Here is a 16950-nt window from a genome sequence, read left to right as displayed (position 1 = left end):
GTAAAAGCTATGAAAAAAGCTCCTTTCAGTGTTGAAACTTTTACATCCTTGTATCTCAAGTTATTTGACCAATTAATTGAGTAAGGAAAAATGGTCTTAAATTGGTCTCCTTAGAAAAGTGCTAAATATCAAAAGCATTAAGGCTTAATGTTAAGCACTTTGGCAGATTATCATTAATGGGAAAAAAAAATTATTGGTTGAAAATTGTGTACTGTCTCCTTATCTTTTTTATTAATTTTGATGTTTAGGCTGATGGAATTGACATACCAGTTTAGCGTATGTCAAATCAGATGCGGCAAAATTTCATTTATTATTATTTTCCCAACAGCAATTTATCCACCATTTTTGCCAACCATGCTCTCTAAAAATCAAAAATTTTGGTTCACTCCAATCCTCCATGTCCTTGTGAACAAAAAAAGATCAATTGCTGCAGTGGCGCTAGATATGGCAAATACACCATTCTCGTAATCAAAATTCACTCGTAAAGGTCCGCACTCCACCAAATTGTGTATAAACAGAACAGAATTTTTTTGTAAGAACATATAGCTTCCTAGGAAAAAGAACAATTTTTACCTTTAAAATCTTACTTAGAAGGAATTCTCAAAATTTTTGCTTGTGCAGCACGTGAGAAGGAGAAAGTTGTTCCTTCTTTCATTTAAAAATGCTGCGTATAACCAAATGGTAGAGATACGTTAAATAATGTCCTTGTCATGTGTCACGCCTAAACCAAGACTATTCTAAAGTCAGGTGATGAAATAAAATTAGAAATATATATTAGTTTAGGTAAAGAAAGATAATTCTCCAATGTTTAACGCTGAGTTTGCTTAGGAAAAGTCAGCTTTTGGTTTATAACTTTTGATGCCCAGTTTTGTTTGAAATGAAATTTTCTGTGTGCTCTTGTATCATGGAAAGTAAGAACATGCTAGAGATTTAAAATTCTATACGACAGAAGCTGAGAAAAATCCGAAAAACTACCTTTCTCTAAGCAAACTAAAGCAAAAATAGGTTTATTTACCTCCCGAACAAAAAACAAAGGTGTGCAAAACTGCCTGAAGAAATCTGGATAGATGGGCGGGATTCACACTGCCAGACATTGCAGTTGTAGAATTCTTTGTTTATGCCCATGTTTACCCCTGGAAAAGGGTCATGCATTGAGATAACTGATATTAACGAAGATGGAGGTTGTATGTTGTGAAGAAATATAGAATAATGAAAATTTTTAAAATAATGAAATTTTCTTGTAGGCACTTTCAAGACATGCAGGCGGCTGACGCTAAACTGGTATGTTAATATCATCAGCCTAACTACCAGTAAAACAAAAGTTTATAAAAAAAAATTGGCTAACTCAACAGCTACTACAAAAATCAGCCATTATTTCAAAGACTGCAAGTAACAAAGTCAATGCAGCTGTGATCATTGCTACATAAAACGATGAGAGATTTTTCACTTTTACATATTGCCCGAAGTGGTTATTTTTGTAAAAAATGAAACACACTCCAACCAGAAGTTCGGTAGATATAAAGTGTAGAAGTGAAGTGTAAACGCATTTGATTTTCTAATAGAAAATCCCCATCAAGGATGTTAGAAGACCAACTACTGCTGATACTGTTGTGAAGCAAATCAATATGCGGATTTGGATTAACCAACTCGGGAGTTTCTCGTCTTCTTCAAGCCACATGTCAAAGGAGTTGCATTCGTCTGCCTTTACAGGACAAACTTTCCATAAGCCAATTTTGTAATAATGCCCATCAAAATAAAAATCTGCCCAATGCACGCTGCACGTACCAGTAAAACAAAAGTTTATAAAAAAAAAATTGGCTAACTCAACAGCTACTACAAAAATCAGCCATTATTCCAAAGACTGCAAGTAAAAAAGTCAATGCAGCTGTGATCATTGCTACATAAAACGATGAGAGATTTTTCACTTTTACATATTGCCCGAAGTGGTTATTTTTGTAAAAAATGAAACACACTCCAACCAGAAGTCCGGTAGATATAAAGTGTAGAAGTGAAGTGTAAACGCATTTGATTTTCCAATAGAAAATCCCCATCAAGGACGTTAGAAGACCAACTACTGCTGATACTGTTGCGAAGCAAATCAATATGCGGATTTGGCTTAACCAACTCGGGAGTTTCTCGTCTTCTTCAAGCCACATGTCAAAGGAGTTGCATTCGTCTGCCTTTACAGTACAAACTTTCCATAACCCAATTTTGTAATAATGCCCATCAAAATAAAAATCTGCCCAATGCACGCTGCACGCTGCTAAGATCAACAGACATGCTATGATTTGAGCCCCACAAAAATTTACCACTCTGTCGATTGGTTTTGAGAAGATCATATTTCTGCCTAAATAAAATGAGTCAAGTTATGACAGGTCTCTTGAGAGAGCCAAAAAATACAACCTTGCTTTTGTTATAAAATTTATAGACAGTCATTAAAAAAAACCTTCGAAAAGGACGGTCTGTAAAAGGGTCGACTTTTTCTTGGGTCCGGGTTGAAGTCAAAGTCAAGCTTTTACAGACTGTCTTTGAAAAGTATCATTTCAAAAAACTTAACACGATACCCTGATACATGCCAAACATAAAAATTAAAAGTCAAGGGACCAGCTATGCCAAAGATGCTTCAACACTCAACTCAATACTTCATGTGCTATGGCAGGGGGGGGTCGGTAGTAAAATCTCAGACATATATGAGTAGTAAAAGGATTTTTACGAATTTTTACATACCACCACCCAGACTCTTGTCGGAAGAGGTATTTTACTACCCTGGTAGTAAAAGCTTTTGGGACAATTTGTCATAGAGACCACCTATTTTTTAGTTGCTTTTCGGACTGATTTTGCAAAAAAAGCTAAAAAATGATTATTTCTGTGACACATTTTTCACGTAGTGCAAAGATTAATGTTTTCCCCTTAGAATTAAAGTCTTTTTATATTGACAAAAAATTTCGAGAATTTTTTGTTTGCAGCAAACAACTTTCCAACAGAAAATCTTTTCAAATTATAAAAATTTTCAGATTTTTTCAGAAAAGTCATCCAGAAAATTAAAAGAATTACAAAAAATAGCTAAAATTTGCTAATTTTACCAGTTTTAACTACCCAGGTAGTAAAATTTTTTCAACATTTAACACATAGATACCACCCATTTTAGTATTTAACTACCCTGGGTAGTAAAATTTTTTTTCGATTTTTCGTCACACCACCACCGTAGTAAACGTCATTATGTCTGAGATTTTACTACCGACCCCCCCCTGGCTATGGAATATTATAAAATGATGTAGTATTTATAATGTAAAGGTATAACTACCGTAAAAATTAAAGCTGTTAAAAACATGAGTTTTCTACCAAAAACATAAAAATTACAATTTTAGCGGTCCACTGTGCAGCAAAAAATGTTCAACGAATGGCTCTCTTGTTTTCTTACAAATGAATTGTAAATTCTTTGCAACCATGTTTTACCCAAGAGGAGAGAAAAAGAGAAAAACTACTGTATACACAAAGTAGGCTAAGATGAGTTTGTCTTTTAATAATTTACTTGCGTCAAAACTTTTGTATGACGTCAAAGCAGTTTCTTTCAATTAAGCGAGTGATGCAACATTAGCAAACGTTTTCTTTCTCTTGCTATCATATAAGTTATGTTAATCATTCTAATTTAATGATGAATCTTTTTCCTCTCTTTTTTGTTTCTTTGCCGGTATTGTTGTATGATGTTTGTAGCTATTTATAAAAATTTATTCATGCATAATTAGAATAATTAACATAGATAATGCATGGATCGTGCATCCTGCATTGTGAATGGTTGGATCGCGCATCGTAAATTACACAAACTTTTTCATTGCCGGTATAGAAAACGTAAAATTTTTCAACCGAACATAAAAATTACGATTTAAGCAGTCTGTTGTACAAAAAATAGTTCAACACTGAACCCAATACTTTTGCATTGCATACAATTGGATATTAGCAAAGTGAAGGTGCATATATAAAATATCATTGTGTATATAATATGTGTTCACTGACTGGTTCACCTAACTCAATTTGATGTTCAAAATTTTGAATGCAGCACATGTGCCCTATTAAAAAAATGATTGCACGCAGCTGAAGATTTGTCGACCCTGGGTTTTTAGACTTCTAGACTTCTGAATTTCAAAACTTTGTCAGAACTTGGATATCCAGGGTACACGTTTTTTTTTTATAAGGAACACGTTTATAAGGAACTCGAGGCTGAAAATAGTCTCCTGGATATTCAGTTTACCGACCCGACAATATTTAGTCCACACGACTGCTAACACACGACCGGGTGCGAGTTGCTGACGCAATGTTAGCACTGGTTTGGGAAAAATGTTTCCGATATTGGGAGTAGCTTTCCCGATTTTACAATCCGATTTTTACTTTAAAATTGAACATTTAATGGTGCGAACTAATCGAACAAATTAGGTTGTCAAACTAATCATACCAAAATTAGTGATCGAACTTAATCGAACACGTACAATATTTGAAAAAAAATGGAAATTTAATCTTTAATCTTTAAACTTTAATCGTTCGATGAAGTTCGATTAGTTCGATGGTTCGACAAATTCGATTGATTGGGTCTGGGAAAGTGAAAGTAGCTTTTCGCATGAAAAAGTGTCATTCAGAGTTTTTTCAATAAATATTTTAATTTGAGTAATTGAATTTTTAATTATTGATGCTAGGAAAGATTGAAAGCAATCATACAATGACTATTAGCATTGCTTTTTTACTTTCGTACTAGTTTTTGGGGTAAAAACAAGGTTTGCCAGTTGAGTCTAAGGGCCCGTTTACATGGATTTTCGGTACGGGCATATACTGAGATTTTTTCGGTACGGTCTACAATCTGAAGTCTCATATCGTTTATATGCCAGACCGGTCTGAGATTTCAGCACGCCCAAACTTTCGGAACGGTCAAAATCACCATACCGAAATTTCAGTACAGTCCAGAAGATCCATGTAAACGCTAAAAGATTTCAGTTCGGGGTGGTCGTAGCATTTTTTATAGGGTTGATTATCACAGAACTCAAAAAAAAATTACTGGAGCAGCTTTTTCTAGAGCTTTCTAAACGACAGGATAGATTTTCATTTTTGAAGTCTGTGGTAATCATTCGGCCCGCTAAAAGTACTATGACAACCCCAAACCGAAATTGAAAATCCAGCCCGTACTGAGACACTCATGTAAACAAGACAGAGACTCAGAACGGTCTAGATCTCACACAGTACCGAAAATCCATGTAAACGGGCCCTAAAATAGCCATTCCAGGGTCAAATTGAAACTATTCTGGTGGCGATCAAACCTACCTAGTTCATCTTGTAAAACTTCCAGGAGAGCAGTCATCACTGACTAACAAAATGACAACATGATAAAATGCTCGATTTCAAAACCTACTAACCTCATTTGCCAGATAAGACAAAAACAATCACAGAATTGCCTTCAAATAAAAGAAATTTTGTTAAGAGCTTTTGAACGTCCAGCATTAGTTTAAATAAACAACGTGGTGTTCATTTAAATTGAGATTCACGACTACGCTACCATTTTTGAATTCGGTGCCGTGGAAAGGCCGACCCCTAGGCTCTCGGCCGAGTCGCAACATAAACCACCCTCTAATTCGCCCGTGAACGCCCGCGGGTGAAGAAGTTCAATCTGTCAATCATTCTTCCGATCTATTATCATTCATCTTGCTCATTGGTCTAAGATCAACTTCGGTAAAAAAAGGTGAGGAAAAACGCGCCTTAAAGTTGGAAGTGAGGACATATGTGTCTCAAATACGAAAGTGAGGACATTCTCAAAAGCGCGTTTGTGACATGCGTAAAGGAAAATTGTTTTCTCGATAATTAATTAACTGGCTGTCCTTCCGTTGTAACAATAATTACGGATGTAAAGGAGATTGCTCTGTACCATCTGGAAGTTTTAAAAGTGAAAACTGATTTAGACCCCTCCGCACTTCACATGTCCAAAATGTTTTTTCGAGGACATCAATTTTTTTTTTAAATTTTCAAAGAGAAGCCTTTTCTAGCCTTAAATACCTCGTTTACGAGGTTTCAGACAAATAGATTTCGAGGACGTGTGCGTAGGTCCTCGGTCTCTAAAAAGTCCTCGAATAGGCCGCCAAAATCATAAACAAGTCCTCGGTTTGGTACTGTAACAAACACACACACACACACAGACATTCTCAGATTCTAGCTCAACTGAAGTTGAGAAAAGGCTGAGACAAACTTTCAATAATTGGATTGTAACATCGAGTTAAGTCTTTTTTGTTAAGTCACCAGGGGGTAAATAAAACAGACCTTGATACATTTATCGTTTGTTTCAACTTGACGATTCGTTTAAAACTCAGCCTCCTAAATATTTGGGGTAGGTAAAATATGTACAAAGAAATTCATACTTTTCCAACCCGGCGAATCTTTAAAAAAGAAGCGAACAATAAAATATAATTACCCTTTCCAAATAAACCTCTTCGGTGGCGAGCGTAGTCTACTCTGACATAATTGTAAAATTTATGTGATGGGAGTTTGACATAGTTCTCTGGAATTTCAATTGCATTTATTCAGGTTGATTTTTTATGACTTCTAATGGTACTTTTTCTAACGAGGATGATTACTCTGTTCTCACACTTATGTCTTTTTTTTTCGCGTCCTTTTCAGTGATTACTTTTATTTATATTTTTAAAGACAGGTAAGAAGGCATATTGATGTAACTGTTAGGGTGGAAATATTTGCTAGTAAACTGGTCCTGGTTTTAAACTGAAGCGTGTCCACGGGGGGAAGGCTCGTAAAGTTTTTTTGAGCGATATAAACAAAACAGACAAATCTTATTTTGTACGATTTTGTTTGACTGGACATGTTGAATCAATTTAAATATGGAATCTTCTGACATGGCCCGAACATGGCCCGAATTCTCGGGCCATGTCGAGGGTCGTGGTGCGCCGGCAGGTTTGATTCCCACTCGCAGCAGTTCACTTGGCAAGTGAATGAACCTTCGCCCAGGTCAACCCATGCCATGTGAGGGGAATTCGGGTAGTCAGTCCAAGGTGCTGACGGGACGCTCAATGAAAGCATCTATAGTTGCGAAAATAGGCCACAAATATGTGACGTTTTTTTGCAAACTTCAAAAAACTGATTTTTGTCTCGCCTTTGCGAGACTTTGGCTTAAGTGCTTGTGTGAAGCATAGGGTACAAAGTCCAAATATGCGTTTTTCCGTAGTTTTTGTATCAAGAGTTAGGTCTATTGTATATTGTCCCACAAAACAAAAAGGTAGGATCCCCCTCAAAAAACAAAACAGGGAGTGAACATTATCAAATAACTTACACCTAAGCTGTGAAGGCAAAAACCACAAAGAGGTAAGTACATACTAACGAGCAAGGATAACAAAACAAGACCTGGTGAAACCAATAAGTTGCATGATAAAGTTGTTGGATAAACACTGCTGACTGCTTTTGCCTTTTTTGCGTTCCTGATCGTTCGACTCCAGTTGTGTATAGTCGGGTTCAACTTGCTGGTAGACGCGTAGTATAATACGGGGTTTTTTTCTAAGTAAATACAGATTTGACCCGACTGGTTTGACGATAAAATGCTGACAAAGCGATTTTTAGTACAGAATAACCAATGATATGGAGCCCCGAAGTGCTAATTAGGTATGCGTGTCCTTCGGTCCTTCGTGTCTATTCATGGTGAATAGAAGTAGGCACAGCTTTAATTTAATTAGGAATGATGGGAAGAATTTATTTATAATTCTTCAATTCTTCATGAAAAACGGTAAAACTCTCTTGATTTCAGCCGCGTAACTTTTAAGGTATTCAATTACACCGCTCCTGGAGTTTTTCTAGTGTAGAATGATACCCACCCACCAGCCAGCTAGCAGCACCATTGAGTTTAAAGCCCGAAGGGCTAGAGTAGAGAGTTTAATTACTCATCAATCTTAATTTGCAAGCTTTTTCACATTGAATTGACACGAATGTGGAGCAAAATTGGTCAGAAAGAAAAATATTCGGCACAATATAACAATAGGGAGACACTGTCCTGATATGAGACATGTGTCTGATATGAAAGGGGAACACATATGTCCCGGGGGGGGCACTGACCTTGACGACCGACGGGGACGTGCCGCTGGAGTTTCAAAAGTCGATCCTGTCAGCAATGAAATTTGATGAAAAATAGACCCTGTCAGAAGAAAAATTCGATGAAAAACCTACCCTGTCAGATTCTACTGTGAAAAACCTATACCCTGTCAGATTCTATGTTAAAAACCTACTCTTTATACACGTTTTTCGCGTTTTTCGTAAAATATAACGTGATATCAACATTTCCAGGCTAAAAAACTACAGCATTGCATAAACATTAAAGACATTAAACCTCAATACCTGGAAAACCGACCAAAAGAATCGACGACGAGAGTTATGAAATTACAAAGTAAACATATCTTTAATATTATTCAAAATCATCACTCTCTACTTCCACAAAATGTGTTTCAAAGCTAGAAAGGTCATACAATATTATAGATGTACAAGAACAAATAGAACGCTAAAGTTTCAAAAAACGTAATAAATGAACGTAGATAAATTTCAGATATCCGTTTCCAGGATTACCGTAGGATCACATAAGATTCCGATTCACGCTCTAGCATTACTGGCGCTTTGTGTGGGAGATGCACGATCCCTGCAAGACTCAGAAGTCTTCGATTTCGAACTCGAAAAGAATACAATTTTCAAAAAAAATTTCCGGAAACAATGTTGTTAGTACCACTATTCAGCTGAACATTTATTCTAAATAGTTCAATAGAGGTATCTTTGAAAATAACCTCGATCCCTTTAAGAGGGCGCAATGGCGGGCGTGTGGTGCGAGACAACAGCAGCAAAGCGCCTGTGTTGGCTGTGCGATAAGTATTTGCAAAAAGCTGTTTGCCCCTCGCAGGAGTCTGCTCACCGCCGCGTCAAAACGATTTGCAAAAGAACTCTACATGCAAAAACGGCAAAAACAGACCCTGTCAGACGCACATCATGAAATTGCGCCCCTGTCAGATCAGAATTTTGCAATTTTAGATACCCTGTCAGTAATTCTGCAACACTGAAAAAGGTACCCTGACCAGCGGCACGTCCCCGTATCTATTTTTGCCTAAGTGCCCCCCCCGGGACATATGTACACTAAAACCTTTAAATGATATTTGTGTTTCATCATCAAATACTGTACAGTTTGTCCGTAAAAAAAGTGGGAGCGGAATACATATTAAAAACAATGAGTGGCAAAGATGCTACATAAACTCTCGCATATGTATATGGAGAATATTGTTTTTACTCAAAAAGATGTAAACCAAGCTTCATCTATAGATATTCAAACCAAGTATTATATGGGTATAGTATGGGTTTTGAAGAGTTCTATTAAAAGATCCTGCTCCACGCTCATTTCCAGACATTCTGTATATACTTTCATAAAATAACAAAAAAAAACATAACTAAGGCGAATGATAAAAAATGTTTTGTTTCCGGAATGCGGGTGAAGGAAAAAAGTTATCATGCGGCCGGCCGGAAAATAATTTTTTTTTGCTATTTTTGATAATTTATGGCTCATTGAAATAGAGTTTAAGAATAACTTTTATGTATAAACACAGCATAAATTATGCCCTAAATTACAACAAGTACGGACTACTAACGAACGAAAGTTTGCGGCCGGGTCAGAAAAAAAAAATTTTTCACCCGGCCGGTTTCCGGAAACAAGAAATTTTTTTTGTTTCGCCTAACATATAATATATGTGAATTAACAACAGTAAAATATTAGAAAAGATACAGGTAAAAAAATATTCCAGTCGCCAAGAATGATGAGGGTTCAAACGGTGAACAAGGTAAAAACATTCTTTGCTGAATCATTTGCAGATATCTGAAAACTTTTCTCCTCGATCTCGATAACATAAGATAATTCATCGTTTAGTCTATTTGGAGACTTTATACTTTTGAAAGATTGAACTGAAGTGCAGTCATTATGCTTTATATTGGAAGGAGTTTGAAGGCTTAATTTTGAAATTTAAATATTACAGAAAATTTGACATTTGCTACTTCCAAATAATGCCCTATGAGTACCTTTTTGTGAAGATGAGCAGGTGTTGCAATTTTTCTTATAGTCATTTGAATGGAAATAATTTTAGCCGTTACTGTCAATCATCCATCAAACAACACCGTAGTGGATCCAGAACGTTCATGAATTTGTTTATTCCTTCTCATACGCATAAAGAGGAGAATGGGCAATTGTCTCCGTTGCAACATGTAACTTCATTCTACAAAACTAAAACCCAATGATTCACCACTAGTCGTCTTCCATAAGCAAGTCTTCTTTCCGCAGAATAGCCGCATCTAATTGCTCCAAGAATGAAGGTTCGGATAATATCTGTTGTAAGTGATTGATTAATAAGTTTATTTGTTCCGCACCGTTGATCAAAATTAAGAATATTTGCATCCAAAGTTGTTCGTCCCAGTCCCTAAAATTTGAATGTATTATCGATTTCACCTTGCTTTCTTACTGTAGCAGTAGTGGGAAATCTACCAAACTGTTCAGTCCTATCCAACTCTTGCATCTTGCATGTCAAATCCTCTTGGTCTTGGAGATTATTGGAGAAGATTTCAGTGATTCCCGTAATATCTGGTTGTTTGGTTTTCCGTGGTCCATAATAACCAGTACTTTCAATGGGCGAGTTGAATTCATCTTCGAGGTTCTGCAAAATATCACCAATGTTGTTGTTCTTAGCACTGGATGGTGTACGGTTAATTGCTGGTTCTTGTGGTGTTCCTGGCAGTATTTGTTCTGTCGGTTCTGGTGTAAGGGATCTTGTTGCTGCTTGGTGACCAAAGTCCAAGGCTGATCGCACTATTTTTGGTCTAAAAGTAAAATGTTCGATATCTTGCTTCGGATGGTTAAGATGTGTTAAAAGTAATGCTGTATATTCCTACATATTCGGAAACTTCGGTTAAAAGGCTATCTTTGAACTGGCTTAAATAAAACACAGATAACTAAAATAACTTTGTATATTAGAAACATATTTTTCATTGATTTTAACGAGAGGAATCCCTTAGATGGGAAATGAAGCCCTTATTTCCGATCCAAAATACTTTACCCACGACGTTTTCTAACAAACACCGGTTTGAAAGTAGAATCGGTTTAAAAAGCGTACCTAAATAAGTTAAATAGAATCGATTTGTAATACCTTTGTTCAGTAGCTTTCTTCTTCAACATGTCATATCTTGGGAGTTGCGCTTTGATTTCTTCGAATGAAATCTCTCTTGTTCCCATGTTAATGACATTTTTGCAATATTTGTGGATCACTTTCGGATCGTCAATCTATACAGAAGAAGTTGATTTGTGTTGTGCATATTTTTGAAATATTGTTCGAATGCCTCGGGTAGCTAAACAACTGGAGAGTACGCAGGATGGAAGGGGAATCTTCCGAAACTTAATAGCTGAGAGTTGGTATGAGTGTTTTGAAAAGAGATTGACAAAGAAGAATCGTAGCAAAAGAAGGAACATTCAAAATCTTTGAAAAGCAAGCGTATCCCATGTACAAAATTTTCTGTACTATTTAATATTTTGAAAGAAAGTCAAAATTAATGCATGCTCGTGCAACGGGCGGATACGCTAAGGGTTAAAATTTTTTATCATTTTCAAATCAGTCAATTATCACAAGAGAGGTCAAATGCGCTTTGCTTTGCACAGATCGTTACTCAATGTGTATCAAAGGTCATTAAAATTTTGTGTATGTGATGCTCGGGGAGAATTATAGTTTTTTCTCTCTCTCTCTCTCTCTTAAGACGACAGCCGAACGGTCAAAGATGTCGATGTTGAAAAGGTTCGAATCACCACTCCTTCGAATGCTCCGTTCGGTTATTAGATAGCCGAGACGGTTGGTCGAAAAACTATCTGAAAGTCTGAGATAACCCACGTAAAATATCGACTCTCATTTATCTAGCTTAAGGTTTAAAGCCTCTACACCTTAGAAAGAAAACTTGACTTACAGTTTTGCTGTAGAAAGGATCTTGAACTTCTTCACGTTTCTTCGAACTCAATGGTTTTCTTGAGCTGACGACGATCTCTTTGGGTGTGGCAGCATGAATTTCAGTATTTTGTTCTTCTTCTTTGAAAATCTCAAACGCGCATGCTCCAGATGAAACTGACCCTCCTTTTACCTGCAAATAACCAATAAGAAAACTTAGCTAAATATGAAATTGAACAATTAAGAATCAAGTGTTCTACCAACTTAAACTGAAAATACCTGCAAATTACCAATATCAACTATTAAATCACATTAATGATCTAAAGCTACTCTATAGGATCATTTTGAAGAGGAAAAAGTTAAGAGTTAAAGCTCCGCAATTTTTCAAATCCATTGTCAATTGATAACGGCTCAGATTGAAATCTCTTGAAATCTACACGGCACAAGGTATTGAAAGGGTAAATGTCAAATATAGCTTCTACATTTTGATAAAAGTTATGATTCACTTACTTTTGTTCCTTTCACTCTTTGCATCTGTTTGACATTCTCCCTATTATTGGTGGGATCCAAAGGATTGCTTTTCAATTGACCGGTTGCCGATGACAACATACCAGGGTTCGATTCGTCTCCGTAAATTTGGAATCCTCCCGATTGTCTATTTCCACTTGGTTGCCGTGAAGAAGAGGTCAAAGAGCCAAGCTTTGTTCTTGAGCCTAAAATATAAATGAGGTAATTTTGTCAAAGAGAACCTCCTTAAAACAATTTGAGGGTTAAAACACATATAATGGAGAGAAATGAAATTTTACTTTGGTTTTTCATTCGGTCATTGCTAACTTTTCCAGACTTCATAGGTTTGAGGACGCCAAGAACTTTCCTGCTTCGAACCTTCTCCATTTCTTCTTCAACAGATTCTCCTGAAGCTCGTTTCATCATACGGTATTCAAATTCACTGGAAAAATAAAGAAAAAAACTTGCAAGTTTTATGAGTAAGATAATCAAGTTGCTGACCAACATCACCTTCCTCCTTTCAAAGAAAATGTCCAGCCAATTCACATTGATATAACCCTAACTAGAGATTTATCACCATGTTTCTCTATCAGCCTGTCTGTAAGTGCTTAGGTTTCGAACACAGTCCATTGCGGTGCAAGTCTGTGATTGAAAACCTCACATTATCGAACGGCATTTCAACTCCCGTCGGAGTTTTTGATTTTTCTAAAAAAGCTTTTCAAGGTAATCACATGGTAAACACGTGGGTAGATTTTTAGCTTTAAAATAGTTCTAGATCAATAAAATACCTTGGGAATTATATTTTTGACATCAACAACTGTTTTTCAAACATTTTCTTTGTGTTTTACTGTAATTAAAGCTGACAAACACTGACCTGTGACCTGTAACCTGTAACCTGTGACCTGTAACCTGCAACCTGTAACCTGCGGTTTACACTTACCGGTTTTTTTCTATTTTTTTGAATTTTCTAAATATATAAATCAAACTAATCAAACATTCTGTCAAGAAATGAGAATTTTATGCGAAAAAGAACCAACAACCCAATAGACCAAAGTTTAAAACGCCAAGCAGAAACACAAACACCAAAAACCACTCAAAAACCCAACAAAAATGTAATGCAATCTGGAGTCCCCGACTTGCGACAGGCTACTTTTTAAATGATTCGGGGTTACTTAAAAATTTAGCCGTTGAGGCAATCAGAGTAATTTTAAGGTTGCACCACAGAGTTTCTTAATAACAAATTTATATTGTTTATACATATGGTAGAGCAGCCTTTTTTCGACCAACCTTACGTTAGTAGAGCCTTCCAAACTCAGACTTAAGATGTGTTAAAAGTAATGCTGTATATTCCTACATATTCGGAAACTTCGGTTAAAAGGCTATCTTTGAACTGGCTTAAATAAAACACAGATAACTAAAATAACTTTGTATATTAGAAACATATTTTTCATTGATTTTAACGAGAGGAATCCCTTAGATGGGAAATGAAGCCCTTATTTCCGATCCAAAATGCTTTACCCACGACGTTTTCACACAAACACCGGTTTGAAAGTAGAATCGGTTTAAAAAGCGTACCTAAATGAGTTAAATAGAATCGATTTGTAATACCTTTGTTCAGTAGCTTTCTTCTTCAACATGTCATATCTTGGGAGTTGCACTTTGATTTCTTCGAATGACATCTCTCTTGTTCCCATGTTAATGACATTTTTGCAATATTTGTGGATCACTTTCGGATCGTCAATCTATACAGAAGAAGTTGATTTGTGTTGTGCATATTTTTGAAATATTGTTCGAATGCCTCGGGTAGCTAAACAACTGGAGAGTACGCAGGATGGAAGGGGAATCTTCCGAAACTTAATAGCTGAGAGTTGGTATGAGTGTTTTGAAAAGAGATTGACAAAGAAGAATCGTAGCAAAAGAAGGAACATTCAAAATCTTTGAAAAGCAAGCGTATCCCATGTACAAAATTTTCTGTACTATTTAATATTTTGAAAGAAAGTCAAAATTAATGCATGCTCGTGCAACGGGCGGATACGCTAAGGGTTAAAATTTTTTATCATTTTCAAATCAGTCAATTATCACAAGAGAGGTCAAATGCGCTTTGCTTTGCACAGATCGTTACTCAATGTGTATCAAAGGTCATTAAAATTTTGTGTATGTGATGCTCGGGGAGAATTATAGTTTTTTCTCTCTCTCTCTCTCTCTTAAGACGACAGCCGAACGGTCAAAGATGTCGATGTTGAAAAGGTTCGAATCACCACTCCTTCGAATGCTCCGTTCGGTTATTAGATAGCCGAGACGGTTGGTCGAAAAACTATCTGAAAGTCTGAGATAACCCACGTAAAATATCGACTCTCATTTATCTAGCTTAAGGTTTAAAGCCTCTACACCTTAGAAAGAAAACTTGACTTACAGTTTTGCTGTAGAAAGGATCTTGAACTTCTTCACGTTTCTTCGAACTCAATGGTTTTCTTGAGCTGACGACGATCTCTTTGGGTGTGGCAGCATGAATTTCAGTATTTTGTTCTTCGTCTTTGAAAATCTCAAACGCGCATGCTCCAGATGAAACTGACCCTCCTTTTACCTGCAAATAACCAATAAGAAAACTTAGCTAAATATGAAATTGAACAATTAAGAATCAAGTGTTCTACCAACTTAAACTGAAAATACCTGCAAATTACCAATATCAACTATTAAATCACATTAATGATCTAAAGCTACTCTATAGGATCATTTTGAAGAGGAAAAAGTTAAGAGTTAAAGCTCCGCAATTTTTCAAATCCATTGTCAATTGATAACGGCTCAGATTGAAATCTCTTGAAATCTACACGGCACAAGGTATTGAAAGGGTAAATGTCAAATATAGCTTCTACATTTTGATAAAAGTTATGATTCACTTACTTTTGTTCCTTTCACTCTTTGCATCTGTTTGACATTCTCCCTATTATTGGTGGGATCCAAAGGATTGCTTTTCAATTGACCGGTTGCCGATGACAACATACCAGGGTTCGATTCGTCTCCGTAAATTTGGAATCCTCCCGATTGTCTATTTCCACTTGGTTGCCGTGAAGAAGAGGTCAAAGAGCCAAGCTTTGTTCTTGAGCCTAAAATATAAATGAGGTAATTTTGTCAAAGAGAACCTCCTTAAAACAATTTGAGGGTTAAAACACATATAATGGAGAGAAATGAAATTTTACTTTGGTTTTTCATTCGGTCATTGCTAACTTTTCCAGACTTCATAGGTTTGAGGACGCCAAGAACTTTCCTGCTTCGAACCTTCTCCATTTCTTCTTCAACAGATTCTCCTGAAGCTCGTTTCATCATACGGTATTCAAATTCACTGGAAAAATAAAGAAAAAAACTTGCAAGTTTTATGAGTAAGATAATCAAGTTGCTGACCAACATCACCTTCCTCCTTTCAAAGAAAATGTCCAGCCAATTCACATTGATATAACCCTAACTAGAGATTTATCACCATGTTTCTCTAACAGCCTGTCTGTAAGTGCTTAGGTTTCGAACACAGTCCATTGCGGTGCAAGTCTGTGATTGAAAACCTCACATTATCGAACGGCATTTCAACTCCCGTCGGAGTTTTTGATTTTTCTAAAAAAGCTTTTCAAGGTAATCACATGGTAAACACGTGGGTAGATTTTTAGCTTTAAAATAGTTCTAGATCAATAAAATACCTTGGGAATTATATTTTTGACATCAACAACTGTTTTTCAAACATTTTCTTTGTGTTTTACTGTAATTAAAGCTGACCAACACTGACCTGTGACCTGTAACCTGTAACCTGTGACCTGTAACCTGCAACCTGTAACCTGGGGTTTACACTTACCGGTTTTTTTCTATTTTTTTGAATTTTCTAAATATATAAATCAAACTAATCAAACATTCTGTCAAGAAATGAGAATTTTATGCGAAAAAGAACCAACAACCCAATAGACCAAAGTTTAAAACGCCAAGCAGAAACACAAACACCAAAAACCACTCAAAAACCCAACAAAAATGTAATGCAATCTGGAGTCCCCGACTTGCGACAGGCTACTTTTTAAATGATTCGGGGTTACTTAAAAATTTAGCCGTTGAGGCAATCAGAGTAATTTTAAGGTTGCACCACAGAGTTTCTTAATAACAAATTTATATTGTTTATACATATGGTAGAGCAGCCTTTTTTCGACCAACCTTAGTAGAGCCTTCCAAACTCAGACTTGCTACGGAAAACGTCAGACGTTTTGATTTCCAACCCCTACCCCAAATAACGTAGACTGTGGCAATCAAACTTGATTTCAAAATATTCAACCCTTCTCCCATTGCTCGCTGTAAATATTCCATTGTTGTTTCGTCAGCTATTTTTATTTTTGCTACGGCTCGCATTTACATTTAAAAAATATCAGAGATAATTTCTAAACTTTTTCACCAATAATCCTGGAATTTTTATCTCCATAATATAAAGCGACAGAAT

General features: G+C 36.2%; 1 protein-coding gene across 1 annotated transcript; it reads right to left on the bottom strand.

Moving 5' to 3' along the window:
• Positions 1–8401: 8401 nt before the first annotated feature.
• LOC136823055 (uncharacterized) lies at positions 8402–16364 on the bottom strand. The gene is made up of 10 exons (XM_067079351.1): positions 16324–16364; positions 15683–15825; positions 15387–15589; positions 14899–15069; positions 14094–14227; positions 12785–12927; positions 12489–12691; positions 12001–12171; positions 11196–11329; positions 8402–10869 (listed from the first exon to the last, which is right to left on the bottom strand). The coding sequence occupies exons 2-10, from the start codon at positions 15807–15809 to the stop codon at positions 10473–10475; spliced, it is 1683 nt and encodes a 560-aa protein (XP_066935452.1). The 5' UTR covers positions 15810–15825; positions 16324–16364; the 3' UTR covers positions 8402–10472.
• Positions 16365–16950: the final 586 nt, after the last annotated feature.

The sequence above is a fragment of the Clytia hemisphaerica genome, unplaced genomic scaffold (genome assembly GCF_902728285.1).
Source record: "Clytia hemisphaerica strain Z4C2 unplaced genomic scaffold, Clytia hemisphaerica genome assembly, whole genome shotgun sequence".
NCBI lineage: Eukaryota > Metazoa > Cnidaria > Hydrozoa > Leptothecata > Clytiidae > Clytia > Clytia hemisphaerica.
Note: the sequence above shows the minus strand (reverse complement) of the source record. Positions and strands in the feature narration are given on the sequence as shown.